At 41.6% G+C, this 14,134-nt stretch overlaps 1 protein-coding gene across 2 annotated transcripts in view; it reads left to right on the top strand.

Annotated features, from left to right (window-relative positions):
• Positions 1 to 14,134, top strand: part of ecel1 (endothelin converting enzyme-like 1) — a 49,834-nt gene that overhangs the window by 22,154 nt on the left and 13,546 nt on the right. For both annotated transcript variants that reach the window (XM_077566351.1, XM_077566352.1), the window contains exons 7-11: positions 1,984 to 2,206; positions 4,203 to 4,301; positions 4,763 to 4,837; positions 12,212 to 12,315; positions 13,052 to 13,110. In XM_077566351.1, the coding sequence (XP_077422477.1) occupies positions 1,984 to 2,206; positions 4,203 to 4,301; positions 4,763 to 4,837; positions 12,212 to 12,315; positions 13,052 to 13,110 (560 nt within the window). The remainder of the gene's footprint in view (positions 1 to 1,983; positions 2,207 to 4,202; positions 4,302 to 4,762; positions 4,838 to 12,211; positions 12,316 to 13,051; positions 13,111 to 14,134) is intronic.

Genomic DNA, 14,134 nt, shown 5'->3' with positions numbered 1-14,134 from the left:
GTGACAGACCATCCAGCAGCTGTTTGTTTGTGATTGGCATTGCTCAGAGAACTGCCTAGTTAAAATAACTTTGTTGAGTTTGTCACTTTTTTACTCACGACTGCCACCTAAAGCGCAACTGCAGCCTCTGTGCCAAGCTTGTGCATGGTGTGCGTGAGAGTATGTTTTGTTTTCTTTTATCCAGTTTTCTTGGAGTCTGAGCTGGAGTTTGGGCTGTGCTCAAACCCAGCCTCTTGTTTGTTTTTTTCAGTTTCTATCCCAATTGTGTCGTATGCTAACACTAAATGTCCTGCAGGGACGAGCCTGATGTCACCCTCCACCACTCCACCACTCCCCACACACTGGAGGGAAGACACAAGCTAATAGGCACAGTCACAATTAAAAAGTCAAGACTAGTTGTACTCATCTGGGCATTGGTGGAATGACTGGGAGATTAAATCCTAAAACATGCGCAAATCCCACAGACAAACCTGATGGAGAGGCCAAAACTGCAAGTAAATTAAACTGCTCTTTCTTCTTCAAATCCCACAAACAAACCTGATGGAGAGACCAAAACTGCAAGTAAATGAAACAGTTCTTTCTTCTTCGGTCGTGACTTCAGGTCTTTCCGGTGCACTACTGTTGATATGGTGCGTCCATAGTAGCGCAACGCTGCAACTGCTGATAAAATATGTTACTACCGTGCTCAATCAACACAGCTGTGTTGAGTGCTCAGTCAATCTAGCTGGAAAAATTAGCTAGAGGCGGCCGCCTTGGAATTTTGAACGCAGGAAAAACCCTGTGTGTGCCAAAAAAACATTGTCTGCAACTCTTTTAAAGCACAACATGCAAGAATCTCAAATCAGAACTTTTTCCCCCCAAACTAAATTCTTGCAAAAAATAAAAATAAATAATCATTGTAGTGTTGTAGTTCTCAAGATCGGTCTTGGTCTCAAGACTTTTCAAGACATCCGCACTCACAATCGCAGCTATGGACAACTTGGGAGTGTTCAATTAACCTGACATGCATGTCTTTGGAATGTGGGAGGAAACCGGAGTACCCGGAGAAAACCCATGCAAGCACGGGGAGAACATGCAAACTCCACCCAGGAAGGCCGAAGTCCGGACTTGATCTCACGTCCTCTGCACTGGGAGGCGGAGGTGCTAACCATTCTAAGACCATGAGTGAAAATAAGCTCTTTTCCTCCCTCTGTCCTTTTTTTGCTACCCTTCAGAGCTTTTAATTTTGTATTTATTTTTTACATACAGGTATAAAGTCTTGAGCTGGACCTTCAAAAGTCTTGATAATGTCTTGGTCTTAATTGGTGTGGTCTTGACTAAATCACTAAATACTTGTATGTATTGAGTTCAAAAATTGTGAGTTTAGGTGATTTAGAGTAAGCTACAACCATACTATAAAACATTTAATTTCAGTCTGTTAAAAACAGTAAAAGGTGCTATTAAATCCTCTTTCTAGGTATATTAATCTCTGAAAGATTTAATTAGATTCACTGATGTTAAGTTAAATTAGCTCACCTATGTTTGTTTTCTTTCATGATGCCGGCTAAAATTCGATGTTTCAGTGAGTTGAAGACACCGCATAGTGTTTTCGTCTGCATGTTTCACATGCGTCTGCTGCAGTCTTTGACGTTGAGGAAACCAAATGGAATTACCGTTGAGTTAGCGGACATGTTTTGCTTCGGGCTTTTCTCACTCAGTTACGTCTTGCACCTTTCACTTCCGCATGTGTACAGGAGTCACAAAACCGCAAGCGTTCCAATCTATGTGTGTGTGTGTGGGGGGGGGGGGGGGTGTACCACATGAATTGAAGGTATTTGTTGTTTTACCAAGTGCTTGTCCTCATCATTACATTAATGAAGTTGAAGAATAGCATATCAGTGCTGGTCTTGACCTGTCTCAATGGAAAAGAGATATTTTTTTAATTATTTGTTGCTTTATCCAATTACAATCTCTTTTGTGGGCTTCCTGTATCTTCCACTGTAGGGTTCTCCATAACTACATGCTGTGGCGCATTGTGGCAGCGCTAAGTGAACATCTGTCAACCGCCTTCCGAAGCACCATCCATGAGTTTTCTCGGGAGATTGATGGCACCGAGCAGCAGCTGGAGCTGGGCAGACTGTGCCTCACGCAGGCCAACAAACACTTTGGCATGGCCCTGGGAGCACTCTTTGTCCAGCAGCACTTCTCCTCGCAGAGCAAGGCCAAGGTACGAATGCAAGCTGGACGGTGAATGATTGGAACAATGAATGCATACCTTTCGTTTTGTGCCGTTTGTAACATTCACAATGCACAAAATGTGAGCTACTTTCCAATAACTGCTTGTAATGAGGGCTTTTGGCTTCGAGCAGAATCTGGACAGTATGAAATCATACAGCCTTCCAAGTATGTACAAACTGACCTTGGCCTCAAATGTGTTATTGACGTTTGTTGCTGAAAACGCATTTGTTAACATCATCATTCTAACCTCAAGGGGAAAAAACTTTGTATTCTGAATTCATATTTAATGCATTTCTTTCTTACATTTCGTCTTGGGTTTGTGAAACAGCCACCTGATTCTGATGGTTTGCTGAGCTCCAATCTAAAAATTCTATCTGTGGCCATCATAATGCTCTCTAAGGCAGTTCTCACTAATCCCACACCTCTGGCCCTTGATCACCTATGGTCCGTCTTTCTCCCACCTTGATCCTTCCACATTGTTATTCTTATCTCAGTCTCTTGGCCATTCTAGGACATGGGGACTGTGTGTTTTCATATCTCACACAATAAATCCTGATTCAAAGAGTTCAGAATATGCTTATATTGAGTACAGGTAGCAGCCTTTTTTTTCTTCTACTCCTATATTTCTGTATAGTACAGTTTAATTAAATCTAACCCCTTGTGCTTAATTAACCCTATAACGCCAAACGTATCATATTAAATGCAGGACATTTTCAGCCCTCTATTTCATGAGTATAATATTTGTTCCCATTAAAACCCTGACGTATGTTATCTGACACGTGCATTGCACGGATAATCCATTAGAGGGCAGTATCACCCAGCTGATGGCTTTTCCAGCAACCTTGCAAGGTCGCCCCAATTGAGAAAGGAGAGACACCGATCCTTATTAATAGTGGGAAATGTTCTTTTTGATTTTTGGAAATACTAATATGTTTGATATGTCTGTTTCTTATTATATTTTTGACATTTATAAATGTTTAGAATTTAAAGCATTGTGACCGGATGTATCATATATGGCACAAATCAAAAGTCATATGTGGAAGTTGATGCCCCCCGCCCCCCCAAAAATATATATTTGTTTGTTCAAAAGGACAAATAAATACTCTGTTTATAAAGAATCAGAATTTGCTCTCATATATTTTATATATATATAAGATTAAAGATTACAACAGGCTAAGAAAGTGTAGCAAGCAGTGCTTCATATTATGGACTTGAAAGCTGACTGTTTAAGGTCTAATGCCCACATACGAGTTTGGCAAAGCTGCCGGTTGTGATGTGCAGGCTTGACAGATGACACCACAGCCTAAAGAGAAAATAAAAAGCCTCGGGATCTCTTGCTGATAAACAAGAGGCGGCTTTCAAGACGAGTGTTTTGTCATCTTGAGTACCCAACATGAGGAGGCATACACGGTGATGGAACAGCAGACACTTCTCACGACAAGCGTGATAATTATTAGGAATAAAATTACCTCTGACAAGCGACAAATGCAAAGACAAGACATTGTTGTGATTGTTTTTTGTTTGTTTGTTTGTTTGGTTGGTTGGTTGGTTGGTTGGTTGGTTGGTTGGTTGGTTTGTTTGTTGGCAAATTACACAAATGATTTTTCATTTCTGGAAGTGGGACAAGAGCTCATAAAATTTTGTGTGTAGGATCAGAGTCACTTCTTATTCTTGTTAAAGCACAAACTGATGATTGCAAACTCTCGCCACAAATAGAAAAAACGTAATTTTGTTTCTGTTTTTGTCTCAGTGGAGGTCTGCATTCTACTTCTTGTTGATCATGCCTCTATTACAGTACATCCTTTTCTACATCCAAAAATGACTATGGACGGTCAGCAGCAGCTTCATGTCAAAGAACCATAACTATTCCAACATCTGCTAAACGGATTATGTTCCTGTGCTACGCCTATTCCGTTACAGGGGAAGAAGCTGAGTGAGAAAATCTGTTCTAAGGGAACCTAAAATGTAATGTGAACCCCCTCCAGGTGCAGGAGTTGGTGGAGGATATAAAGCATTCCTTGGAACTGCGGCTGCAGGAGCTCGACTGGATGGATGAAGCCACCAAGGAGGCAGCCAGAGCAAAGGTTTCAAACTTTTATTTCTCCATCTCACACACGCAAGTTCCTGTCAGAGCCCATGTAGGATTTGGATTTGTTTAGTTTTCCACTTCTCTTGACTTCTTGCTAGGATAGATAAAACAAAGTGATAGAATACGTCAAGGACTTGACTTTGTGAATACGGATCTCTCTGTGGTGCTGATTTAGGGTCTGCACAGCAAGATATCCCTTCTAATACATTTACAATGTGAAGTTATAATCCTTTTATAGGGTCTTGCCGAATATAAAGAGCTTCCCTGTAATCCTATTTCACTTGGTTTGCTTGATTAGTTGATGTGTGCGCTCGAGCAGATGTGTGCGCCCGACTCCAGACGCAAATGTCAATTGAATAGAAGTTGGAGGCAAATGTGTGGAGAGTGCTCTTGTTTTTCCTCCTCACTTTTTACTTTTACTCTGTCCCTCATAATCCTCTCCAACTGCTCTCTCAGCTCAAGTACATGATGGTCATGACAGGCTACCCTGACTTCCTGGTCAAACCTGAGCTCATAGATCAAGAATACGGGGTGAGTCATGAGCTCTCACTTTTTCACCATTGTGTTTTAAAAATGATTTTCCATCAGGCGTTCCCACCTGGGAGACTATTTAAATGGAGAGACCATACATTGTGCAAATAAAAAAATGAAACCTTCAAATTAGGCATGATGATCTTTTAGAAATATGAAGATCAATGTCTGTACACTAGGTTACTGTCAGAATGGGTTACTGGTTAGCTAGGCAAAAGGAGAGAAGCCCATCTAGCCATATATTTTGCAGAAAACATTTCCTGTAATAGAAGTTGCATAATCTGAGATACTAAAATAAAATTACCACAATCTCACATTTCTGGGTATCTGCTAACACAAATTTGAAACAGTCCAGATAACAGAAGCACATGTGGCCCGGTGAGAGCCAAGAAGCAAAAACGCAAATGGAATCAAGGTCAGACCGAGGGATTGACGTTTTAGAAAAACAAGTTATATTGGGAAGATGACAATGGCTGTATTTGTGTGCAAAAATATACTATGCCTGAATGTTGTTGATGAGATTAATTATATTTTATACTGTAGTCTAATTATATTTTGGCTTGTTAGATTGTCCAACATGATCTTTTAATGTAAAAAAATAAATAACAATTAAAAAAAAATATATTGACTTTTACCAGATCCATAAAAATATGTTTGGGGATTCAGTGACCCAACCTCCACCCCTTATTGGGTTATGGTGGTGGTGGTTAACAATTTTATCTAAAAAAATAAATAAAAATACACACATACATTATACATAATCAAATAAAGCCTACACTAATGTACAATTACAACCAATCGGTGTTACATTACATTACACTTTAGAGCTGATGATGAGGAATGCATATTATTATGTCTTAATATCATCTTCTAACACTGACAAGCAAAGTGACACACAATTTTGAATTCAAAGTGCTTTGTATATGTTAGCATTAGCATGCTAGTTTTTAGCATTTCTATTTTATAGGGACCAAAGTTCAAATGGTTGTACAGTGTGACTGTGAACCCAACTTTTTCAAAAATGCCAAGTCACAGTTTTTCAGTGGGTAAAAGACCCAGTTGCTAGATTGTTTCCTTTTTTTTCCCCTCCCTGCTTCAGCCCAAGAGTACATTGGCCTTTAAGGGTTGAAAAGCATGTTTTCACATCTACTGGAAAGGTTGTGCTGGTTATTAGTGGATGAGTTCTCAGTAATAGAATAGTATAAATGGTAAATTGCACTCTTTACCTTTAAGTGCTCAAAGCGTTTGACAGTTGCGCCCCAATCATCAAAGGATTAATGGAATATGCCGTCATGGAACAAAGGTTAACAGCTCATTCACACAATGATGTTATGTAGGTGTCAGGTTATCAATTTGTGGGATTGAATATCTTTCTCATGGACACTTCGGCAAAGCCATGGGAGAGAACCAACTCTGCCGCTTGATTTGTTTATGAACTGTCACATGCAGACCAGGTGGAAAGGGAGCAAAGTTAGAAGTTTAGGTGCAGGGTTCAAGTTGTTCTATCATGGTGTACATAGGAAAAGAAATGGAGTAGGAATTATCGTGAAGGAGGAGTTTGTTAGGAACGTCTTGGAGATAAAAAGAGTGGTAGAGTGATGAGCCTGAAGTTAGGAATCGAAGGTGTAATGATCAATGTTGTTAGTGGGTATGCACCACAGGTAGGATGTGAGCTGGAGGAGAAGGAGAATTTTTGGTTGGACCTTGATGAAATGAGGCAGAGCACTCCTAGATGTGAGAGAGTTGTCATTGGTGCAGATTTCAATGGACATGTTGGTGCAGGAAACAGAGATAATGAGGAGGTGATGGGAAAGTTTGGTATCCAGGAGAGGAACGCAGAAGGACAGATGGTGGTTGACTTTGCAAAAAGAAGGGAAATGGCTGTTGTGAAGACTTTCTTTCAGAAGAGGCAGGAACATAGGGTGACCTACAAAAGTGGAGGTAGGAGAACACAGGTAGACTACATCTTGTGTAGACGGTGTAATCTGAATGAGATTAGCGACTGCAAAGTAGTGGTAGGTGAGAGTGTAGCCAGACAGAATAGAATGGTAGTGTGTAGGATGACTGGTGGTGAGGAAGACAAAGACGCCAAGGGCAGAGCAGAGGACGAAATAGTGGAAGCTGAAAAGGAAGAGTGTTGTTTGACTTTCAGGAAGGACTTGAGACAGGCTCTGGATGGTCAGGGGGTGCTTCCAGGTGACTGTATAACTACAGCAAATGTGATCAGGGAGACAGGTAGGACAGTCCTTGGTGTGTCATCTGGAAGGAAAAGAGATAAGGAAACTTGGTAGTGGAATGAGGAGGTACAGAAGTGGATCTAGAGGTTAGCGAAGAAGAAGTGGGACACTGAGAGGACTGAAGAAAGTAGACAGGAGTACAGGGAAATGCAGCGTAAGGTGATAGTAAAGGTGGCAAAGGCCAAACAAGGGGTTTACGATGACTTGTATGCTAGGTTAGACAGTAAGGAGAGAGAGAGAGAGAGAGACTGATCCATACAGGTTGGCAACGCAAAGAGACAGAGATGGAAAGGACGTGCAGCAGGTTAGGGTAATAAAGGATAGGGATGGAAGTGTGCTGACAAATGCCAGTAGTGTAATGTGAAGATGGAAAGAGTACTTTGAAGAGTTGATGACTGAGGAAAATGAGAGAGAACGAAGAGTAGAAGAGGTGATTGTTGTGGACCAGGAAGTAGCAAAGATTAGTAAAAATTAAGTGAGAAGGGCATTGGAGAGGGTGAAGAGTGGAAAGGGACTCATCCTAATTATATATCTGTGGAGGTATGGAAGTGTCTAGGAGAGGTAGGAGTAGAATTTCTGACTTGGTTGTTCTACAGGATCTTAGATAGTGAGAAGATGCCTGAGGAATGGAGGAGAAGTGTCCTGGTGCCCTTTTTTAAGAACAAGGGAGATGTTGAGAGTTGTGGTAACTATAGAGGAGCTGATGAGCCACACAATGAAGCTATGGGAAAGAGTAATTGAAGCTAGACTGAGGGCAGAGGTGAACGTTTGTGAGCAGCAGTATGGTTTCACCCCCCCCCCCCCCCCCCAAAAAAAAAGTACCACAGATGCAGTATTTGCTTTGAGGATGTTGATAGAGAAGTACAAAGAAGGTCAGAAGGAGCTGCATTGTGTCTTTGTAGATCTGGAATAAGCTTATGACAGGGTGCCCAGAGAGGAACTGTGGTTTTGTATGAGGAAGTCTGGAGTAGCAGAGAAGTATGTTCAAGTGGTGCAGGACATGTATGAGGACTGCAAGACAGTGGTAAGGGGTGCTGTAGGTGTGACGGAGGAGTTCAAAGTGGAAGTGGGACTACATCAGAGATCAGCTCTGAGCCCCTTCTTGTTCGCTATGGTAATTGACAGGATGGCAGACGAGGTTAGACAGGAATCTCCATGGACTATGATGTTTACAGATGACATTGAGATCTGTAGTAAGAGCAGGGAAATGGTGGAGGAGAAGCTAGAGGCATGGATGTTTGCCCTGGAAAGGAGGGGAATGAAGGTTAGCCATAGCAAGATGGAGTATCTGTGTGTGAATGGGAGGAACCCAAGTGGAAGAGTGAGGTTACAGGGAGAAGAGACCAAGAAGGTGGAGGAGTTTAAGTATTTAGGGTCAACGGCCCAGAGCAATGGAGAGTGTGGAAAATAATTGAAGAAGTGTGTGCAGGCAGGCTGGAATGGGTGGAGAAAAGTGTCAGGTGTGATGTGTGATAGAAGAGTTTCAGCTAAAATGAAAAGTTAATAAAACTGTGGTGAGACCAGCGATGTTGTTTGGTCTGGAGACAGTGCCGGTGAGGAAAAGACAGGAGGGAGTGCTGGAGGTAGCAGAAATGAAGATGCTGAGGTTCTGTTTGGGAGTGAGGATGGACAGAATGAGGAATGAGTACATCAGAGGGACAGTACATGTTAGAGGCTTTGGAGATAAAGTCAGAGAGGCCAGACTGAGATGGTTTGGACATGTCCAGAGGAGAGATTATTAGGAGAGTCAGTATATTGGCAGAAGGATGCTGAGTTTCCAAATGCCAGGCAGGAGGTCTAGAGGAAGACCAAAGAGGAGGTTTATGGATGTGGTTAAAGAGTACATGAAGGTAGTTGGCGTGAGAGCAGAGAAAGCAGAGGACAGGGTTAGATGGAGGCAACTGATTTGCTGTGGCGACTTTTGAAGGGAAAAGCAAAAAGGAAAAGAAGAAGAAGAAGAAGACACGCACGGTATACGCGGGTATACGGCGTAAACCCACTTCTTTTTCAGTCAGTTTTGCGTCTACCCACTTCTAAATCCTCAATTTTGCATCTACCCACTTCTGAATCCTCTTGGATGCGCAGTTTTTGCGCACCATTTAGCCATGACCACTGATCTGTATATATTACTGGATCGGCTCTGCAAGCCGGGCTCTGCTATCGGCTATTCAGTAATATATAGATCAGTGGCCATAACCCACCCTCCGCTGCCTCTAATAGTGTATTTCCAATGGAGGCCAGCACCACACTTCTCGGCTTGCTGGCGGGTCAGCTCAGCCCAACCCACGCACACACTGCGTTTCCACCTCTAATGTGCATCTGGGACGTTGGGCTGAAGTATTGCATAACCAGCTGCGACACGATAGTCGAGCACGGAAAACAATACATAACCAAAACACGGAAGCCATTGAGGATGACGCTGCTCGGTACCGGTTGCTCGTTCTGTTTTTTGTAGTGCTTCAGATGTGGCGCTTCTTCAGAGCTCGCTACGCAAGGAGGATCACCGCTGCAAAGAAAAGGACAATATTTAATCATCGGAAAGCCCTCAAGGCTATACACTACTGGTAGTAGTGAGAGCGAAGAAGACAAACACTTATCGAAAAGGACACGGCTGGCAAGTTGTTTATTTCTTTTCCCCCTCGACGATGTCCATTACTGATGACATCACAGGACTGACTGCCCAATCAACTGCCATGGTGTTTTACGTTGTCATGGGCTCGCTCTGGGCTTGCTCTGGCCCAACGTAGGCGTGAGGGCCGCGAGCAGATCCGCACGATCCACTTCAGAAACGGTCAGCTGTTATGGAAACGCTCGCCAACATTGTACTGGCTTTGCACGGTGCGGTGCTGGGCTCCAGTGGAAATACGCTATAACTGGCTGGCCTGTACTCGCTGTCTTATTGGTTAATTAAAGGCATGAGAGCTGATGCACCTATCAGAGAATGAGTAGGGCGGGTGCTAGCGTGTGGGTGCCAATGCCACTCCAGTTGATTGCCAGGTTGCTCTGTCTCCTGCGAGATGATCGTAAATGTGAGTGAGACAGAAATAAAGAAACGTCTTTCCAGTGAGTGACGGCATGCAGGCTATCGAGCATACTGTACATACAATAAAAACCTCATTCACAGGCAAGTTTTAAAGTTGTTTCCAAATAAATCATTGAAAACTTTTAAACTACTGCCAATATCACAGAGGAGGCTTTTGTCGCCAATACATTATAGTTAAACTGTGCGTTTCGTCTAGGCTAATATTATGAAATGTAACGTTATCCTAAAGTTAGCAATTTAGCCCCTAAACTAGCTGGATTACTATCATGTAGGGCAGTGGTTCTCAACCTTTTTTCAGTGATGTACCCACCGCAAAATATTTTTTCAGCTCAGTACCCCCAACCAGCGCAAAGCATTTTAGATGAACAAAACAAAACAAAACAGTGCTGTGTCATCTTGTGTATTTTTTTTTATTTGGGAACTGGTTTTAACTTTGGCCACAGTCCCACTATGTATCGATAAAAAAAAAAATAATAATAAAAAAAAAGCAAAGAAGTAATGGTCTCAATGGGAAATTAAGCAATAATTATCAACATAACAAGTCCTCCTTTGGGATCATGGTACAAGTTGGTTTTCAAAACAAACAATTCAGTTAACTTTAAATAAAAGCAGAACTGAAAAGAAAAAAAGATGGTGTCTTGCATGTATGCTACTTTTTAAATATATTTTAAAATCTAATGTGCCCCCTGGTGTGTACACGTACTCCCGATTTGAGAACCACTGATGTGCCCCCCACCTTATTTTTAGGTATAAATAACGTTAACCAAGTTATTGTATAATGTATACAATAACCTAAAGTAATATAGCCCTAACTAACTTATATGATATAGTTTAATTTTATAGTAGATAACATATTATTCATGTTAACCTCACAATAAATACATTTTACATTACACACCCCTCCTAATTTATTCATGATCATTTTATTATTGTGCGTAATTACAAATGATGGCTTTTTTCTCACATGTCACCGTTGCTAAAACGGGGTGTTTTTCTACAAGTGGAAAAAAAAAGGAAGTAAAATTTAGGGTATCTCCAGGGACCACTACACCACCGATCACACAAACATGGCTAGCATAGTCAGCAGTAAATAACTACTACTTGACAAATTGCTGAAGAGTCCAGCCTAAAATAGGTTTACTTTAGTAGACCTGGTGATGAAATGCATGGATGTTTAATGAAGCATTGCAAGGTGTGCCTAATTGATGGTGAAAAACAAGCAGCTTAAGCCACTAATCACTTTTTTAAACAATACATCCATCCATCTTCAATACTGCTTTTACTCATTAGTATCACATGGGAGCTAGAGCTTAGAGTCTTCAATTAACTAAACATAGATGTTTGTTTATTTATTTATTTATGTGGGCACACAAGTACAGGTAAAACATGTACACTCCACAGACCAGCCAAGATTCAAATATTTGAACATTTGAGATGTGCTAACCACTAAATACCATGCTCCCTTATAAAAATATATCCTGTGGTTTCATACGAAAAGTGTTACATACCGTATGTCAACTCATTCAATCCCAGCCATTTTCTCCCTTCACTCCCGGCTGTTTTACTATATTTTCACTGATTTTACAAGGCCCACAGAATATTGTGTTCTATTGCTATAAAAACATGAAACCTACCAAAAGAAAGATTAGAGTATTTTCTTTCATCAGGAAAAAAAGTACATTTGTTTCTGTTTATGTTCAGCAGAAATTAGCATTAAAATATAGCTAAGTTTCATCATTATTCATAAACCTGTTGAAAACACTGGGGAAAACAGTTTGTTGCAACATGGCCCTGGTTGATCTCTTATACTCTGCTGCCACCTGGTGGGCTATTTTTTTGTAATAACTGCCATTGCTTTAAGCAACCTCTTCAGGTCAGAAGCTGCATCAAAGCCTTCTGTGTGTTCTAGCATTAAAAACATTTTACTAAAAAATAAAAATGAAATAAAAACATATAAATACGTTTTTGGGAGTGATGGACAAAGTATTAAAAAACATTAACGTTTTTGTGTTTGAATGAGTTAAGGGCTGTTGTATTACTATCAGAACTAACTGCAAGGTTAATATTGTGTCATCATATTTTATTGTTTTGCAGTTTGATGTGGATGAGAAAACCTACTTCAAGAACATTCTCAACACCATCAAATTCAACATTAAGATGTCGATCAAGAAGATTCACGAAGAAGTGGACAAGACAGTGTGAGTTTCTCCTCTTAGCAATTGTCTCCGTGATGTCCTTTGTAGTTTGACACATTCGTGGTTGCGCCATTCCAACAAACAAACAGATTTAAAATTGACACACACAGCTGGAGAATATCCATTTAGTTACTTATCTATAGCAGCCAGACAGTAGGGACGTCCTGTGGAACACGGAGCTCATTTTTGTAAAATACAGCAGCCTGATACTCCTGGATTGAGTGATTCTCTGCACTGACACACATTATTATTCCAAGATGCCCGGAACAACTGCTCCATTAGCCCACGCTCAATACCCTAAAGAGTTGAATCACGCACTCCCCTTTATCACCAAAAAGTGCATCTTTCATTGCTCACTCTCTTCGTCTTGTCACTGAGAAATAAATAAATGCTCCTCCTTCTTGTCTTCGCTCCTCTTCGACACCGCACAGCCCACGCAGAGCCATCAGTCTTTCCCTCCTGGAACAAGGGCATCGCTCACTTTCAGAGTTAGTCATTTGGGGAATTTGGTGGCAATCGATTGGTCTGGCTTCAAGTGGATTAGCATAGAGGAACTGTCCGTGTTTTCAAGTGCAAAGAGCTGTGACTGTGGGATCACAGGCACTGAATGCTTCTCACCTGGGGGTTTTACAGAGATGAGAGACACAATGTTCTGGGATTCTATTCAGTACTTTTGTGCATGTGTGTGTCTCTCTGCTTGCCTCTGTGTGAGGGGGTTGTTTATTTGATATCTCCACAGGTGGATTCTCCCCCCACAGGCCCTAAATGCCTACTACCTTCCTAACAAGAACCAAATGGGTGAGTGGTTTTTCAAACGCTATGAACAAAAATATTGCTCATTCCATCTGTTGGGCCTGAAAATTGTGGACTGTTTCCACTCTTCGGGAAAGACTTTCTACAAGACTTTGGATCATGTCTGTGGGGGCTTTAACCCAGATTTTCAAAATTAAAAATTGTGATCCTACAATTTCTCTAATCAATCTTCGTCGAAGGTGGGTGGGGGCAGTCGCTAATGCTAAATGCTATCTTGGTTGACAGTTCAACAGCGCTCACCATTATCCAACCTTTTTTTTGCTCTGTTCCGACAGAATCTGGCTGTGACGTTTATGTTGCACTGGTCACGCATTGTAACATATGAAATATACCACAAGAAGGTTCAAGCTTGCGTTGGACGATGGTGGATAGTAGGACTACATCTCCTACGATTCTTAGATGCAAAACCAGGAAGTAGGTCTACTTCAGGGCAGTGTCTGTTGGCTGCTAACGACTAGATGCGGATACGAATGAGAACGCAAACGTAAATTAGGAAATAAATAGGAAGTAATCTAACACTTAAATTCCCTTTTACCATAATGAGCTATGACAACTGTATGATTGACAAACGACGAAAAATGGGACGCCGGGATGAGACCTGCGTAGTAACGGGACAAAACAATGAGGTTGGCGAAATACACCGGGATGCGGGACACAAGGCTCAAATTCGGGACTGTCCCGTAATACGGGACGTCTGGTCACCCTACCCAGTAGCATAGGCGGTTTTACAGGGTGGCGAGCTGACCCCCTCCCTGTTACCAATGATTCTATCAATACTAAATTCTAAATGTTATTTTAAAAAAAAAGTTCCTTAGAATTTCTCCATAGTGTGCAAAGTGTGTTTATAATTTATTCCCATTCTGATGCCCCCCCCCCCCCCATCTTCCAAGAAAAAATGGTAACCTCCACCCTCCCAACTGAACCTCCTGCCACCACAGGTAAAACAGTCTAGAACCACCACTGCCCAGTAGTGTTCATGTCCGGTGGCTGGATGTGGTTGTGGCACATC

This window comes from Vanacampus margaritifer, chromosome 5 (assembly GCF_051991255.1).
Source record: "Vanacampus margaritifer isolate UIUO_Vmar chromosome 5, RoL_Vmar_1.0, whole genome shotgun sequence".
Lineage (NCBI taxonomy): Eukaryota > Metazoa > Chordata > Actinopteri > Syngnathiformes > Syngnathidae > Vanacampus > Vanacampus margaritifer.
Note: the sequence above shows the minus strand (reverse complement) of the source record. Positions and strands in the feature narration are given on the sequence as shown.